The 15,328-nt window shown below is 39.5% G+C and overlaps 2 protein-coding genes across 28 annotated transcripts in view; both read left to right on the top strand.

Moving 5' to 3' along the window:
- GPRASP3 (G protein-coupled receptor associated sorting protein family member 3) overlaps nt 1–4,025 on the top strand; it is a 32,995-nt gene extending 28,970 nt beyond the window's left edge. For all 8 annotated transcript variants that reach the window (XM_063721218.1, XM_063721217.1, XM_063721219.1 and 5 more), the window contains one exon: nt 256–4,025. In XM_063721218.1, the coding sequence (XP_063577288.1) occupies nt 553–2,196 (1,644 nt within the window). In that variant the 5' untranslated portion in view covers nt 256–552 and the 3' untranslated portion in view covers nt 2,197–4,025. The remainder of the gene's footprint in view (nt 1–255) is intronic.
- The window catches only part of GPRASP1 (G protein-coupled receptor associated sorting protein 1), a 315,299-nt gene that overhangs the window by 159,328 nt on the left and 140,643 nt on the right, over nt 1–15,328 (top strand). The window lies entirely within an intron of this gene.

Genomic DNA, 15,328 nt, shown 5'->3' on the forward strand with positions numbered 1-15,328 from the left:
GCCTTTCTCACTCTCAGCAAGCTTACCTGCCATCTTTGTTCCTGTTTGATGCAGAGTAAAAGAATGACAGTGCTTGGGCAGGACATTGTTGAGCATTAGTGGCAGTGTGCAAGGTATAAAATTGAGTAGCAGAGTTTTTTATTAATCCACTTCTACACAATTCATTTCTACTCTCCTATGTCCTTCTGTGTGGCTGTTTGCGTAGAGAAGCACAGTTGGACAAGACTGAAAGCCAGTTTCTTTCTTCAACCTCAGGTCCATCTCCACTGGTGGCTGTGGTGGCTTTGGATTGTTGGAAGACCATCACCTTCAGCAGGTCTGCACTTGGGAACAATCATTCTCCCCCAGCCCGAGCGTGCCTCTGCCCTCTGTATCATTGACAGAGGCTGTATGTTTGGAAAGAGAACTTTGTGACTGCAGAACTGACAGTTGACTCTAATTCTTGCTACCAAGTTTTTCCCTGATCCAGTGAAAGAGTGTTAAGACTTCGACCTAGGACACATTGAGAACCAAGGCCAAGACTGGACAGGGCCATATAACTGGGCTTCAACCATGGCTGGGACTAAGAATAAGACAAGAGCCCAGGCCAAAACTGAAAAAAAGGCTGCTATACAAGCTAAAGCTGGAGCAGAGAGGGAGGCTACTGGTGTTGTTAGGCCTGTAGCCAAGACCAGGGCCAAAGCAAAAGCCAAGGCAGGGTCTAAGACAGATGCAGTAGCAGAGATGAAGGCAGTGTCTAAGAACAAGGTTGTTGCTGAGACGAAGGAAGGAGCTCTGTCAGAGCCTAAGACTCTGGGCAAAGCCATGGGAGATTTCAGTCCCAAGGCTGGGAATGAGTCCACCAGCTCCACATGTAAAAATGAGGCTGGTACTGATGGCTGGTTCTGGGCTGGAGAAGAGGCCACTATCAATTCCTGGTTCTGGAATGGAGAAGAGGCTGGTAATAGTTCCAGCACTAAGAATGATAAACCTGAAATTGGTGCCCAGGTCTGTGCTGAGGAGTTGGAGCCTGCGGCTGGGGCCGATTGCAAACCTAGGTCAAGGGCTGAGGAGGAGGAGGAAGAGAATGTTATTGGGAACTGGTTTTGGGAAGGAGATGATACTAGTTTTGACCCTAATCCTAAACCTGTGAGCAGGATAGTTAAGCCTCAGCCTGTGTATGAAATTAATGAAAAAAATAGGCCCAAGGACTGGTCTGAGGTAACTATCTGGCCCAATGCCCCTGCTGTAACTCCAGCCGTGTTAGGATTTAGATCCCAGGCACCATCTGAGGCAAGCCCTCCTTCATATATTGTTCTGGCCTCCGCTGAAGAAAATGCCTGTTCTTTGCCTGTGGCAACAGCTTGCCGCCCTTCTAGGAACACTCGCTCATGCTCACAGCCTATCCCTGAGTGTCATTTTGATTCTGACCCCTGCATCCAGACCATAGATGAGATTAGACATCAAATCAGGATCAGGGAGGTAAATGGGATTAAGCCATTTGCTTGTCCTTGCAAAATGGAATGCTATATGGATTCTGAGGAATTTGAAAAACTTGTTAGCTTACTTAAGTCAACTACTGATCCTCTTATTCATAAAATAGCACGGATTGCAATGGGTGTCCATAATGTTCACCCATTTGCCCAAGAGTTTATTAACGAAGTGGGTGTAGTGACACTTATTGAAAGCTTGCTCAGTTTTCCTTCCCCTGAAATGAGAAAAAAGACTGTAATTACTCTGAATCCTCCTTCTGGGGATGAAAGACAACGCAAAATTGAATTACATGTTAAGCATATGTGTAAAGAAACCATGTCATTTCCTTTGAATTCACCAGGACAGCAATCTGGATTAAAGATACTAGGACAACTGACTACTGATTTTGTCCATCACTACATTGTTGCCAATTACTTTTCAGAGCTTTTCCATTTGCTGTCCTTAGGAAATTGCAAAACCAGAAATCTTGTTTTGAAACTACTTTTAAATATGTCTGAAAATCCAACTGCAGCCAGAGACATGATCAATATGAAGGCATTGGCAGCATTAAAACTCATCTTTAACCAGAAAGAGGCAAAAGCCAATCTTGTTAGTGGTGTGGCCATATTTATTAACATAAAGGAGCATATCAGAAAAGGCTCAATTGTAGTTGTTGATCACTTGAGTTATAATACACTCATGGCCATTTTCAGGGAAGTTAAAGAGATTATTGAAACAATGTAACATGAGCCAGAGTTAGAACATTTTGAGCCATCTTCAAACTCTAGCAGGCTGTACATTACAGTGTACACATTATACACTGCATCTTTAACACAAAGTCACCTGTGACAGGCTCTAGGTTTGAGCTAGACTATTTTGGGGGTATCAAATGAATATTATACCTTGGGCTGAAAATGTTTGATTTTTATCTTGTCTAGATTGGCATATTTTTAACATTTTACTTAAGATAGCAAACCAGTTCGTTTTAAGTAAGCTAACTTGTTCATTAGTATCTGCTTAGATACATCTGTGGCTTAAAATGGCAAAAAAGAAAATATCCTTGAGTTTGTAATCTAGTTACAGAAGTAAGGCATACACACACACAAAGATAACAGTACCTAGAGAGAGAGTGTGTGTGAGTGTGTGTGTCTCTGTGTGTGCACGTGCACGCTCATGGCCAAATGTGCACGCTCTACATAAAGGAGGCAGGAGTTCCTATAGGCTATTTAATGTAAGAGAAACTACTATTTTTCTCCTGTTCCAGCTATATCAGATACTCGTTCCACAACACAGAAATGACTCAGAATCTCAGACAAAATGTATTATTTGTTCAATTTTAATTTTGCTACAACATTCATAACTCTTAAATTGTTAGCCTGTTTCGTTTACATCAAAGTTATCTCACAAAAGAGAAGGCAGGAAACGTTTTGTGAGTGCCTATTCTATGTCAAACACTGTGTTGGCACCATATTTTACAAGTTATTTTCCTCTTCTCACAGTGATCTTGTGAGCTAGTTGCTTGTATTTTTATTAGAACTCATTATTCTGGGTACCCTCCAATGAGAATTAGAGAGGTTAAATACCTTTTCCTAGATTCCCACAGCAGGCAGGTGGCATAGCTGTTTTGTCTGACACCAGAACCCATCTCACCACACTGCTTTACAGTCTTCCTGAAGGACATGTTGAGGTGGGGGGGCCTTCAAAGCTCAGAGACTGGTTTGAATGGTTTAATTTTGCAATGGATCATGTCCATGCCAGGTGTTACAATTCTTAACTTCCTCCAAATTCATGTGTCCATTAGACATTTGGCTACCTCTGGCTGGAGGTCAGGAGAAAATTCTGAGGTAAATAGATGGATTTTATCTGGCAGTGTCGAAAATAGTAGGAGCCCAAAACTTTGTTCAATGAGTAAGATGTAGATTTGGAGTCACCAGCAAGGGAAACTTGTTAGACGTCCTTTGTATCTTTTTCTATCCATTTGTATTTTTTCTTTCCCAAAGAGCTGAAATCATTTTATACCCTGAATTTAAAAGGTAATTGCTTTTTTCCTCTTTGCGAAATCATACCTTAATTTTTTTTTTTTTTTTTTTTTTTTTTTACCATTTATGATTTATTCTCCTGTGTGTCATATGAAAGGCCAAGGGGCTTTATCTTTTACTAGTAGGCAAGCCTGGGTATTTCTGCATTTGTACCAGCTAACACTACAAAATAGACTTAATTAGAGAAATTTAGACCCAGAATTGCAGCTTCAACAACACAAAACAGGAAAGCTAGAAGAGGTTGCTGTGTCAACCTACAAGATAGTGATCTTGGAAGTTGGTATGGACCAGAAAGCATTCCCAGGACATTTAGGCTATTGCTGAGTTCTCTAAGACTCATGGTGGGAATTATAATCCCTGGTCTAAGCTGATATGAAAGTTTCTATGTGTGAAAATATGGAGTTATATGCTTTGAGATTTTCTGCCAGTTAAGAAACTAAAACAAGATCATACTGTAAATGTTTGTAACTTGCTTCCCCCCAGTTGTATACTGTAAACATCTTTGCATGTCAATAAATATGCCTCTACAACATATTTTTGAATCAGTTAATATTTTTCCTATGTTAACAGTTGGTATGTAGTGTTGTAATCCTTTATTGCATATTCTCATAACATACAATATACACATTCTTTTGCAAAAATAGGAATACAGTATTGAGACTTGCCTTTTCCTCTTAACAGTTATCTTTTCAATTTAGTATTATATAGATCTGTCACATGCTTTTCATCTAATAACTTTATGGAAATATAATTGCCATACATTAAGCTGCATGTTGAAAGTATACAGTTTGATCAGTTTTGGAATGTATATACACACAGAACCATAACCACAATCAAAATTGTAAACACATTCATCACCCACCAAAGCTACTTTTTTTTTGAGACAGAGTCTTGCTCTGTCACCCAGGCTGGAGTACAGTGGCACAATCTCGGCCCACTGCAACCTCTGCTTCCCAGGTTCAAGTGATTCTTGTGCCTTAGCCTCCTGAGCAGCTGGAACTACAGGTGCATGCCACCACATCCAACTAATTTTTTTTTTTTTTTTTTTGTATTTTTAGTAGAGACAGGGTTTCACCATGTTGGCCAGGCTGGTCTTGAACTCCTGGTCTCAAGTGATCTACCCACCTTGGTCTCCCTGAGTGCCAGGATTACAGGCATGAGCCACCATGCCCAGCCTCCCCCAAAGCTTCTTAATGCCCCTTTGTAATCCCTCCCTCCTCTCTCTCCCTGTGCCCCTAACCCAGGCAACCATGGGTCGTTTTCTGACAAAATAGAATTGTTTTCATTTTCTGTAACTGTGTATAAATGGACTCATACAGCATGTAGTCTTTGGTCGGGAGGGGATCTGGCTTATTTCACTTAGTGTAATTATTTGAGATTCATCCATATCATGTGTCTCACTATTTCATTGCTTTTTATTGCCAAGTAGTATTCCACCATATGGCTTTACCACAGTTTATTTATCCATTCACTTGTTGATGGACATTTGGGCTGTTCAGAGTTTGGCCATTATAAGTAAAGCAGCTATGAGCATTTGTGTACAAGTGTTTTTATGGACATAGGCTTTCATATCTTTGGAATGACATCTAACAATATTGAATCTTCTGACCCATGAATAAAATCTCTTTCCACTTATTTAAGTCTCATTTATTTCTCTAAGCAGCATTGTGTAGTTTTCATGCAACATGCTTTTTTAGCAGCTGCATATATTCTTTTATGTGGTTCTATTACATGTTATTTAATCCGTTCCCTGATGATGAACACTGACAGGATTTGGGAAGCATGAGTAATTCTATGATTTGGTATTTAAATCTTATTCTATAGGTGAGGAAGACCAAAGTTGTGATGGGTAAAGAAGCAGCAGTCACTAATATTAGCCAGAATGGGGGCGGGTATTTCATCATTTTTATAATTGGGACAGCGATTTTCCGTGTTAATACATGATTATAGAGTAGTCTTGCTTTTGTCTTGATACATGACATTCATGGAGTAGCCTGGTCTGATGTTAATGTTCTGTGAAATTGTTTCAATTCAGTGAGAGAACATCAAGGCCTAGCTGTGAGTGCTGGGCCAGCTCTTAGATGTCAGACTGCTTTTCTTCTTGTCATGGATATTTACAAATATTTATGTATATTGCCTAACCTTCAAAATGAATCTCACCAACCTCATCTCATGGATCATGAATGTCTGTTTCTTCGTATACTTGCCAACACTTCGTATCACTGTTTTTAAGTTTTGCTACTCATAGACAAAATCATCTCATTGTTATTTTTATAACAACATTTTAAAGGTTACATAATACTACATATTATGGATGTGACAATTGAATCGCACCTTTATATTCCATTGGGTTAATTGTAGGTATGTGAAGATGGACCCCATTACTTAGTGGGTGGAAGAGAGGAGTATATATACATCTGTGTCACTTTGCCTATTTTCTTTATGCCTCCTCATTGCTGTCCTTCCCACATGATCTGGAGGCCCTTGCAATTATCACCAACTGACAACTAGAAAAGTTGTATCACTTTATGCCCTGGGAACTAGATTTAAAACAAGAATGAAGAGTTTAGCTGTGCTGACATTCTGTTACAGAGTTCAGGCCCTGAACTCTGTTATGGACCAACACTTAAGCAACAGCCATAGTGATTAGACTTGCAAGTGATACGTACACACAACTACAGCTCAAAACAAAATGGGGCTTATTAATAAGACAAGCACAAATGCTTTCCAGTTACAGTTTTATGAAGATAACATAAATGTACTTCTATTTCTTCAAAGAGTTGATCATTTATAAAATAAGCTTCAGAGAAGTATCATAATTAATTGTGAGTTGATAAAAGTCTTCCAGAGCAACATGCACATTTTGCTTTAAGATTTTAGCTTATCTCTGGACACCCACTTTCAGCTCGATAATGTGCTATCTTGTGTCAGCAGCTCTTCTGAAAGGAGCTCTGGCCACCTCTCTCCTAAAGGTGCCATGTGCCTCTCAATGGTCGTTGCTAGGGTTTCCCTGAAGGAGAGGAGAACTGCAGAAACTTGCAAACTGGAACAGCTATTTGTTGTGTATGTTGAACACCTCATTTAGCAAACAAAACTAGGCTGTTCTCAGGTTGTGATATCCAAAATAAAGCAAAATATAAAAGACTTGGATAGAAATATTTTTCTTCTCCAGAGGATGTTAATATTCCATGTAGGAGGGAGAGACTGGCTACTCCCTAAGGCCCAGTTAGGTCCTTTGTGGAAAGCTCTAAAATGTTAGGAACAAACAAAATGCTTAGTATGTTAGCAATGAACAGGAAAGAGGAGTAATGCAGAAAGCAATAATGTGTTTCCAGGTGCTCTGCTCTGAATTAGGAAAGAGTGCTATTCCCTCACCTTGTTGATAACAAAATGTCATTTTAATGGGAAATTGCACTGGAGAAAGCGTGCTCCACTAGGCCCATGCTTTATTATGTAGCTTTTATGTGTAGCTGTGCTATTGTAGTTTAAGTATACAAAGAATTAATCTTTTATCAGAACCATCTTGATTCTACAAAATATGATAATGTGATATGAGTTAAATTGCACTCCTTAACACACATCGAATACTTTTTTTTTTTTTTTTTTTTTTTTTGAGATGGAATCTTGCTCTGTGGCCCAGGCTGGAATGCAATGGCGTGATCCCGGCTCACTGCAACCTCCGCCTCCCGGGTTCAAGTGATTCTCCTGCCTCGGCCTCCTGAGTAGTTGGGATTACAGATGCTCACCACCACACCCGGCTAATTTTTGTATTTTTAGTAGATACGGGGTTTTGCCATGTTGATCAGGCTGGTCTCGAACTCCTGACCTTAGGTGATCCACCCACCTCGGCCTCCCAAAGTGCTGGGATTACAGACGTGAGCCACTGCACCCGACCTACATGAATACTTTTATAATGGCCTTCTGGAAAGCCATACACTTGTGCTGCAATTGTTCAAAACATGAAATTGCCTTTAGAACCAGTTTGTATTAATTTTATATTTATGACTGACGCATTATAATTGTGTATATTTATGGGTACAGTATGATGTTTCAATGCATGGGTGCATTGTATAATGATCAAATCAGGATAATTACCATATCCATCACTATAACCACATTCAGAACCAGTTTGTGAGTTATACAAGGACACCAGGATCATCGCTTTATAGCCGTGGCTATATATTGAATATTTTTGTACTCAAGATCAGTGCTTTTCCATCTTCATCATGTCCTAACACACTCAGAAAAAGAGTATTTGCATGGTATAAACAGACACATCTGTTCCACCTTAAAGGCATCAGCCTCAAGGACTCCAGCTGCCCCATTCCCACCTGCAGCTACTGTGAGCACTGAGGGAAGCGGTATCTTCAGCACACCTGTAACCTATTTCTAGCATGTGATTGGAATGCTCTACCCCAGGTCCGTGATTTTCAATCTGCCTTTCTTGGAGTCTTAGGATTCCCAGGAAATGCTTCAAAAGGCACTACAGAGGTTCAGGGGAAGCTGAGTGGGTTGGATCTATGTGCTTCCCACTACTCTCAATCAAAACAACTTAGCTTTGGGATTATGTGTAAGAGTGTGTTTGGAAAAAAGTTCCCCCTGTTAAAAGTTGCTGTGACCACTTCTATAAATATCCATTCATCCATCCATCTTTAAAAAGAATCTGCATCTAATGGTTGAGTTGCCCTTCTGCATATTCCTAACACTGACAGTATTACTATCTACTGATTTTTTTAGTTGATGGAAATCTATTCATGTTACTCAAAAGATTCCCGTGCTCAGGTTTCACATAATTTATTAAAAGCTCTAGCTAATACCTTCAAATAAAGTTTGTAAACTTTTATAAATTCTATTTTTGGAGAAGTGTGTCACACACATGGCAGTCAGGCAAGAGTAAATAGTAGTTTTGAATACAAGTCCCAAATGTATCATTTTTTTATTTTGATGCCAGAGTTCTCAACTTCCTTGGCAGTATTTTCTGTCTGCCAAAAGCATAGGCCTCCACTGTACACACGTCCATTTGTGCAAAGGTTCCCCTAGGAAACATTTCTAGAATTTGAATTTCTAAGTCTGAATAGAACATTTTTCATCATTGATGAAGGTGTAGAACAGTGATTCTTAACCCTGGTTGCATTAGAATCACCTGGAGAGCTTTTAGAACCTAGTCATGCCCAGGATCTGCTCCCAAAGATGCCTATTTAATTGGTCTGGAGAGGAACTTGGGCCTTGATAATTTTTAAAACGTTCCCTAGGTAATACTAATGGGAAGTCAAATTTGAAAACCGCTGTTGTAGAGAATCAGGCAATCTCATCAACTGCTGGAGGCAAAGGAGAATAATTTGGTGTAACCTCTTCTAATGGTCATTTGCCAATATCTATTAAAAATGTTCATATTTTTGAATGAGAAATTAATAGATATTTATCCTACAGAAAAAAATACATAAAAGTGGGCACAAATATTGTATAAATATGTTAATTGTATCAATGTTTGTATTTTTGAAACTAGAAATATTCAGCATATCCACAAATAGGAGATTAAATAGCTTACAGTAGTTCCGTAGTATGGGATATTCTGCATTAGTTTAAAGTAATCGAAGAGATCTATATGTACTAAAATATGATCTTCGTTTTGAAAATGTATGAAAAGAGAAAAACTGGAATGACATATAAAATATCTGATAGGTTTATAGCTAGTGGAGGAACTAGAGTGTTTTATTATCTTTTTATCTTATTTCTCTAATTTTTCTTTGGTAAACAAATACTACTTATGTAATAAAACGTACAACCTTAAGGAGAAGATCTGATAAGGAAGCATTTGTTACACAAAAAGTTGAGCATATGCCCATAAAGGAAATATCAATTAAATGGAGCTTCTCGGGCCGGGTGTAGTGGCTCATGCCTGTAATCCCAGCACTTTGGGGGGCTGAGGTGGATCACTTGAGGCCAGGAGTTTGAGACCAGCTTGGCAACATAGCAAAACCCCTTTCTACTACAAATACAAAAATTAGCCAGGTGTGGTAGCGCGTAACTGTAATCTCAACCACTCAGGTGGCTGAGGCACGAGAATCACTTGAACCCGGGAGGTGGAGGTTCCAGTGAGCCGAGATCATGGCACTGCACTCTAGCCTAGGCAACAGAGGGAGACTTTCAAAATAAAATAAAATGAGATAAATGGAACTTCTCTAGGGGTGAATTATTGGGGCAAGATACAAAGTCGAATTTCATGAACTCATATTAGTCTAGGAATTACAAAATATCGTAAATGAGAAGATGTAAATATGAGCTAAAATTCACAGTAATCGCCCAAGTAAATGAGATATTTAAGCAATCCAGAATCTTTTCTCATCAAGTTGATTAAGGGAAATAATCTCCCAAGGTGTTGGGAGGCTGATAGGAAAGTGTGTGTTTCATAATCAGAACCCAAGAAATCTGACAGACACAAACTTTGAAAGTGTATAAGGGAATGATCAAAAATTAGCTGGGTGTGGTGGTGGGTGCCTGTAATCCCAGCTACTCAGGAGGCTGAGGCAGGAGAACCGCTTGAACCCAGGAGGTGGAGGTTGCAGTGAGCCAAGATGGTGCCACTGCACTCCAGCCTGGGCAACAAGAGCAACACTCCATCTCGAAAAAGAAAATGTATAAGGGGATGAGAAATGTTTTGTTTTCCAGAGGTCAAGGGAAGTCGCAGATCTTGGATGGCCATTACATATATTATTGGCAATGCAAAGAGTCAATTTACATCCAGACACCATACTCTCTTTTAAAAATGACTGCACCAAATAAGTCTTGTGAAAAGCAAAGAAAATAATAAAATTGTGTTTTTATCTTAAACTAGTAACAGAAGCAATCAGTTGCTGAATGGTCTGTCGCTTTATATTCAGTAGGACCTCCCTAGACAGGATTATTTTGTGAAGTAGCATGGTTGGAACAAAAAGTAGCTAAGGAAGACATTTCTTTTTTCCTTTTAATAGACATTCTGTGCACCCTTTAACACAATATGGTTGCAGCATCAAAGGACACAATTGATTAATAGTCATCATAAAACTTCACAACCATCCTACAATGTGAAAAACTGAGCACTTAGCCTCTACTAAAGGTTTGTTTATTACATGAATGGAGGAATGAACGAATGAGCTGTGAGGCACTAGATATTGATAAAAACAATTCTCTATCTTTAAAGTGGAAGTTGAGAAGAAAACATTAGTTCCTTGAACAGGCAACTACCTTTGCCACCAGTAGGTTTAGTCATAGAAAAATCTCGTGAATGGAATCTGTGGTCTTTGAGGTATTTCAAACTGTGATAGAAACAATGCAATGAATTCGAGCAGGTCCTTTCTTTAGGACTGATCTACAAAATATGATAATGTGATATGAGTTTAATTGCACTCCTCTACACTATAAAGGACATCTACACTGATCAGGCAAACCTCACAATTCAAATGAACCAATTCAAACTGCACATGTGAGCTTCTCAAATGTTCTGTAGGTATAGGCTCAATAGAGCGTTGTTTGCTATTAAATATTAGAAAGTTTACGAATTTGTGTTGGGCAGCATTGAAAGCCATCCTGGGCCGCATGAGGCCTGCGGGTCACGGATTGGACAAGCTTGCTTTAACTCATAATTTGATTTTTTAATGTTTCTCTGATGCATGCGAAAATCTTATGAGTAAAAAGACAATGCTTGGGCTCTGCTTTAAAATACTCTAGAAAACACACACACACACACACACACACACACACACACACAAGTGTTGGAGAGAGTTTTAAAAATGACTGGCAAAATGTTACTAGATGTTGCAACTTGCATATGGGTGTTCATTAAGCTATCTTCTGTACCTTTGTATATGCTAGAAATTAAAATTTTAATCCAAAAAAATAAATATTGGAATCTTAATATACAATTTTAATACTTTTATCATTTGACATGTCCTATATAATATGCGGTGAGGATGAAAATACAACTCCATTTTCTTTTGAATATGTGTTAAAAATAATAATAAAAATTATTTTTCTTTACCCAGTGATTTGAAAATGCCACTTTTATCATAATAAACATTTATAATGCTTTGGTCACTCTCTCAGTGGGCTTTCTATTTTATTTCATTAAATTATATATTGTTATATTGGTTTTAATTGTTCTTGTAATTTGTTTTAGTATAAAACAGAGAAAGAGTCTCTTCATTATGCTTCTTCTGAATGGCCATCATTCTTGTTTTATTTTATTTTATTTATTATTCCTGTTTCTAATGGAAGTAAGGATGGGTAGAGTGACTTACTCAGTGTTATAAAGTAAGAATGTTGTTGATATAGCCCAGGGATCCAGATTTCATGCCTCCCATTACAGTATTCTGTTTGTCAGCATCGTTATTTTGCTTTATTCTTTTGTGGGATCTTGTCTCTCTGTACCTTGAAGGATATAACCAACATCAAGTTCTCTTGCTTCTCTGCTGCTGACAGTGAAAAAAAAGAGAAGCAGGAATGTACACACACCAGTTACATATAAATGGGTGGTCTTTCATCCCTATCTCAATTATATAATCCTAAACATTCTACAATACAAAAATGATGCTTAAGGTAATATATAATGTAATATGTGCTTATTTCTCTGTCTGATTCTTAAAAAATTTCTGATATATTTAACAGTCATGCTGCAATCTCACCAGAATTCTTACACTTAGTCATTACATTCAGTTCAATTAGTTAAACAAAAACTCCCAGAGTGTTTGGCCCTGGCTGAGGCTCTACAGATATATGTTGCTGTGTGGTAGGATACCATTGTGGTTAATACCAATGTGCTTTGATACCATACAGTCTGGGCTAGCTAGTCTGCCTCTGCCCCCTACTAGCCATGTGGTCCTGGACAAGTTTCTTAACCTTTCTGTACCTTGAGGTCCTGATCCATAAATGGGGATAATACCTTAAAGAGCTGTTATGAAGCTCAAATACATTAATGTCATTAAAGTACTGAGCATGGTGTCCAGCATAGAAATGTAGGCTAGGATGGACCTTCATGCTTTTTGTTCATCTGTCTTGACGTTGAAACTCCTTTTGGGTCTGGCTTTACTTGCTGCTCATATAACCAATTTCTACATGTTTTACCATTTAAAACATGCATTTAATAAAGGGGAACAAAAGCTAAGCTCTAAATTTTGGTTGAAACTGCAGATTTTGATACAGTTTATAAGAACGACTGTACTTCAGTTTGAGAAACTCATGTAAGGATGAAAAAAGACTGGAGACTCTCAATTCTGTATGCCATATGCATTTATTTGACAAATATGTATGGAATGTCTATTATATGCCAGGCTCCAGAAGCCCTCAAACCATATCTTTATTACAGAAATTTCTTCTAGGGTCCAGACCCATGAATTCAAATACCTATGAGCAATTTATATCTAAAGCAGTGATTCTCATACAGGAGCAATTATGTTCCTTAGCTCCAGGGACATGGAAATGTCTGGAGACATTTTTGGTAGTCACACCTGGGGGTGCTACTGGAATCTTATGATTAGTGGCCAAGAAGGCTGCTGAACATCCCCCAATGCCTAGGACAGCCCCCACAGCAAAGAACTCTCCAGCCCAAAATGTCAATAGTGCTGAGGTTGAGAAAACCTGCTCTAGAACAGGGCAAATGTTACTACCCACACCTATCTGCAAAGGTTCATGGTGGAACCCAAGGTTGGGGTCTGACCACCCTGGATTCGAATAACCATGCTGCCTCTTATTGGGCGTGTGTCCTTGTAAAATATATTTAACCTCCATTAGCCTTAGGAGAGCCTGCTTCTGGGGAGGAATAAGTTTAAGCAGGGAATATTGATACCTAACTTACAGAACAGTTGTAAGGACTTAGAGAAACAGTATGTGAAGTGCCTAACACAGTGTCTGACCCGTCATAGGCCCTTGAAGTGTTAGTTTTCTTTCCATCCCCCTTTCTAACTTCTGCTTCTGAGATGACTTTAACCTAAACTACATAGTGCTAAGCAGCATAATTGTGTTCTAAAGAGCTTCTGAAAGCAAGGCAACAGAAAGAAAAATAAACTCACACAGACCCACATTATGTGTAAGAGTTGGTGCCTCTTCTGTGTTGTGGCATCGTGCATTGTAGGTGGGATGGGGAAATGTCACCCCATTTCTTTAGAATCAGTGTACCTTTCCTGACCTCTTTGGGCCCCCCTTGGAGAGTGAACATCAGGAGTGGCCATTGACTGATTATCTGGGTTGTTCCTGTGGCTCCATAAAGACAAATCCCCAGGGAAGAGTAGAGCATGAGGATGGGTCTTCTGGAGAGAGCAATGGAGTGAAAGGCAGAAGATGTCACTTCCAGAGCCTGACAAACTGCTTTCTGTGTGATGTGGGTAAAACATATACCTTCTGCTGGCTACGGACTTGGTGTTAGGGCATGTGAGTTGAGGGGATCTTCTAGCAGGCCAATTTTGGGTATAAATCATTTGGCTTGCCTCTTTCCAAGCATTTCTGCCATCATATAAGTTCTCATATTCTAGTGCTGCTGAAGGATTAAATGAATTAAACTATCTCATAGGAAATCTGGGACATTCCTGAGGCAGAAGGTCAAAGTGTGCTGGTGGGACTCCTAGATGGCCCTTATCACTTCTGCTTGGGAGGGGCACATTCCATTTCCCCTCATAGCTCATTGGCCACATCTAGTCACATGCCCAGGTCTGATGTCAGTGGAGTGGGATCAGTGGGTGCCTCAGTGCACTTGAGCTGCCATAACAAAATACCTGAAAGTGGGTAATTTGTAAACAACAGAAGTGTATTACTCAAAGTTCTGGAGGCTAGGAAGTCCAAGATCAAGATGCCAGAATATTTGTAGTGTGGTAAAGACTCTGCATCATAAATGACACCTTCTTGCTGCATCCTCACATGGTGAAAGTGGCAAACAGGTTCTCTCAGGCCTCTGATAAGGACACTAATCCCATTTATGAGGGCTCTGCCTTCATGGCCTAACTACCTCCTAAAGATTATTAGGTTTCAACATATAAATGTGTGGGAGACACAAACATTCAGAAGAAAGAAGTGGGCCTAAGAGGGACCCTAAGGAACTGCCGGTACATGTAACCTCACAGCTAGGTTTCATGGGCCAGAAAACGAGATTTCATCTCCACCATCATCTTCGTCAACATGAGGGGTTATTGAGTGAGTACCTTTAGGGGACAATACTAGGGAAATGTAAAACTATCATCTTCCAAATAGGAAGCTGCTGGTTTTATTGTGGGGAGGGCAAGAATGGAATCACATTCCATTTCTGCCACTTCTCTGGAGAAGGTCTTAGTCCCTTTGAGAAGGAGCTTGGTCATCTGTGAAATAAGACGCACCACATTATCTTCTTCAGAGTACTGTCCCGAGGGATAAATGAGAAAACCTGTCAAGTGCGTATGGGAGATAGTAGGACTTCAGCATATAACAGGCCTGGCTATTTGCCCCCTCCCTCCCAGAGAGTAGATGACATTGACCTAAACCAAAGGGAATTACTGCCATTGAGAGCTTGTGGAAAGGTAGCAGCAAGAGCTGAAATATATCCCCATAACCTATGAGCTTTGGGCCAGTTCTGAGTTGTGGGATGAGTTACATGTGAGAGCTGGGGAAAAGCAAAAATAAATCACCATACCATTTCCTATAACTGCATCTGCCTTCCTATCCTCTTAATTTATCATTCAGTTTGACACTGGAGGAGCAGTTTCCCATTAACTTTAAGGTAGAAGGGACACCACAGGGCAATATGACGAGAATACTGGATGGAAGACTAGAGTCGTAAGACCAGACACATTATGATCCACGATTATGTTCTGTTATATGGCAAAAGGGAGATGATCAGC

Source organism: Pongo abelii, chromosome X (assembly GCF_028885655.2).
Source record: "Pongo abelii isolate AG06213 chromosome X, NHGRI_mPonAbe1-v2.0_pri, whole genome shotgun sequence".
Lineage (NCBI taxonomy): Eukaryota > Metazoa > Chordata > Mammalia > Primates > Hominidae > Pongo > Pongo abelii.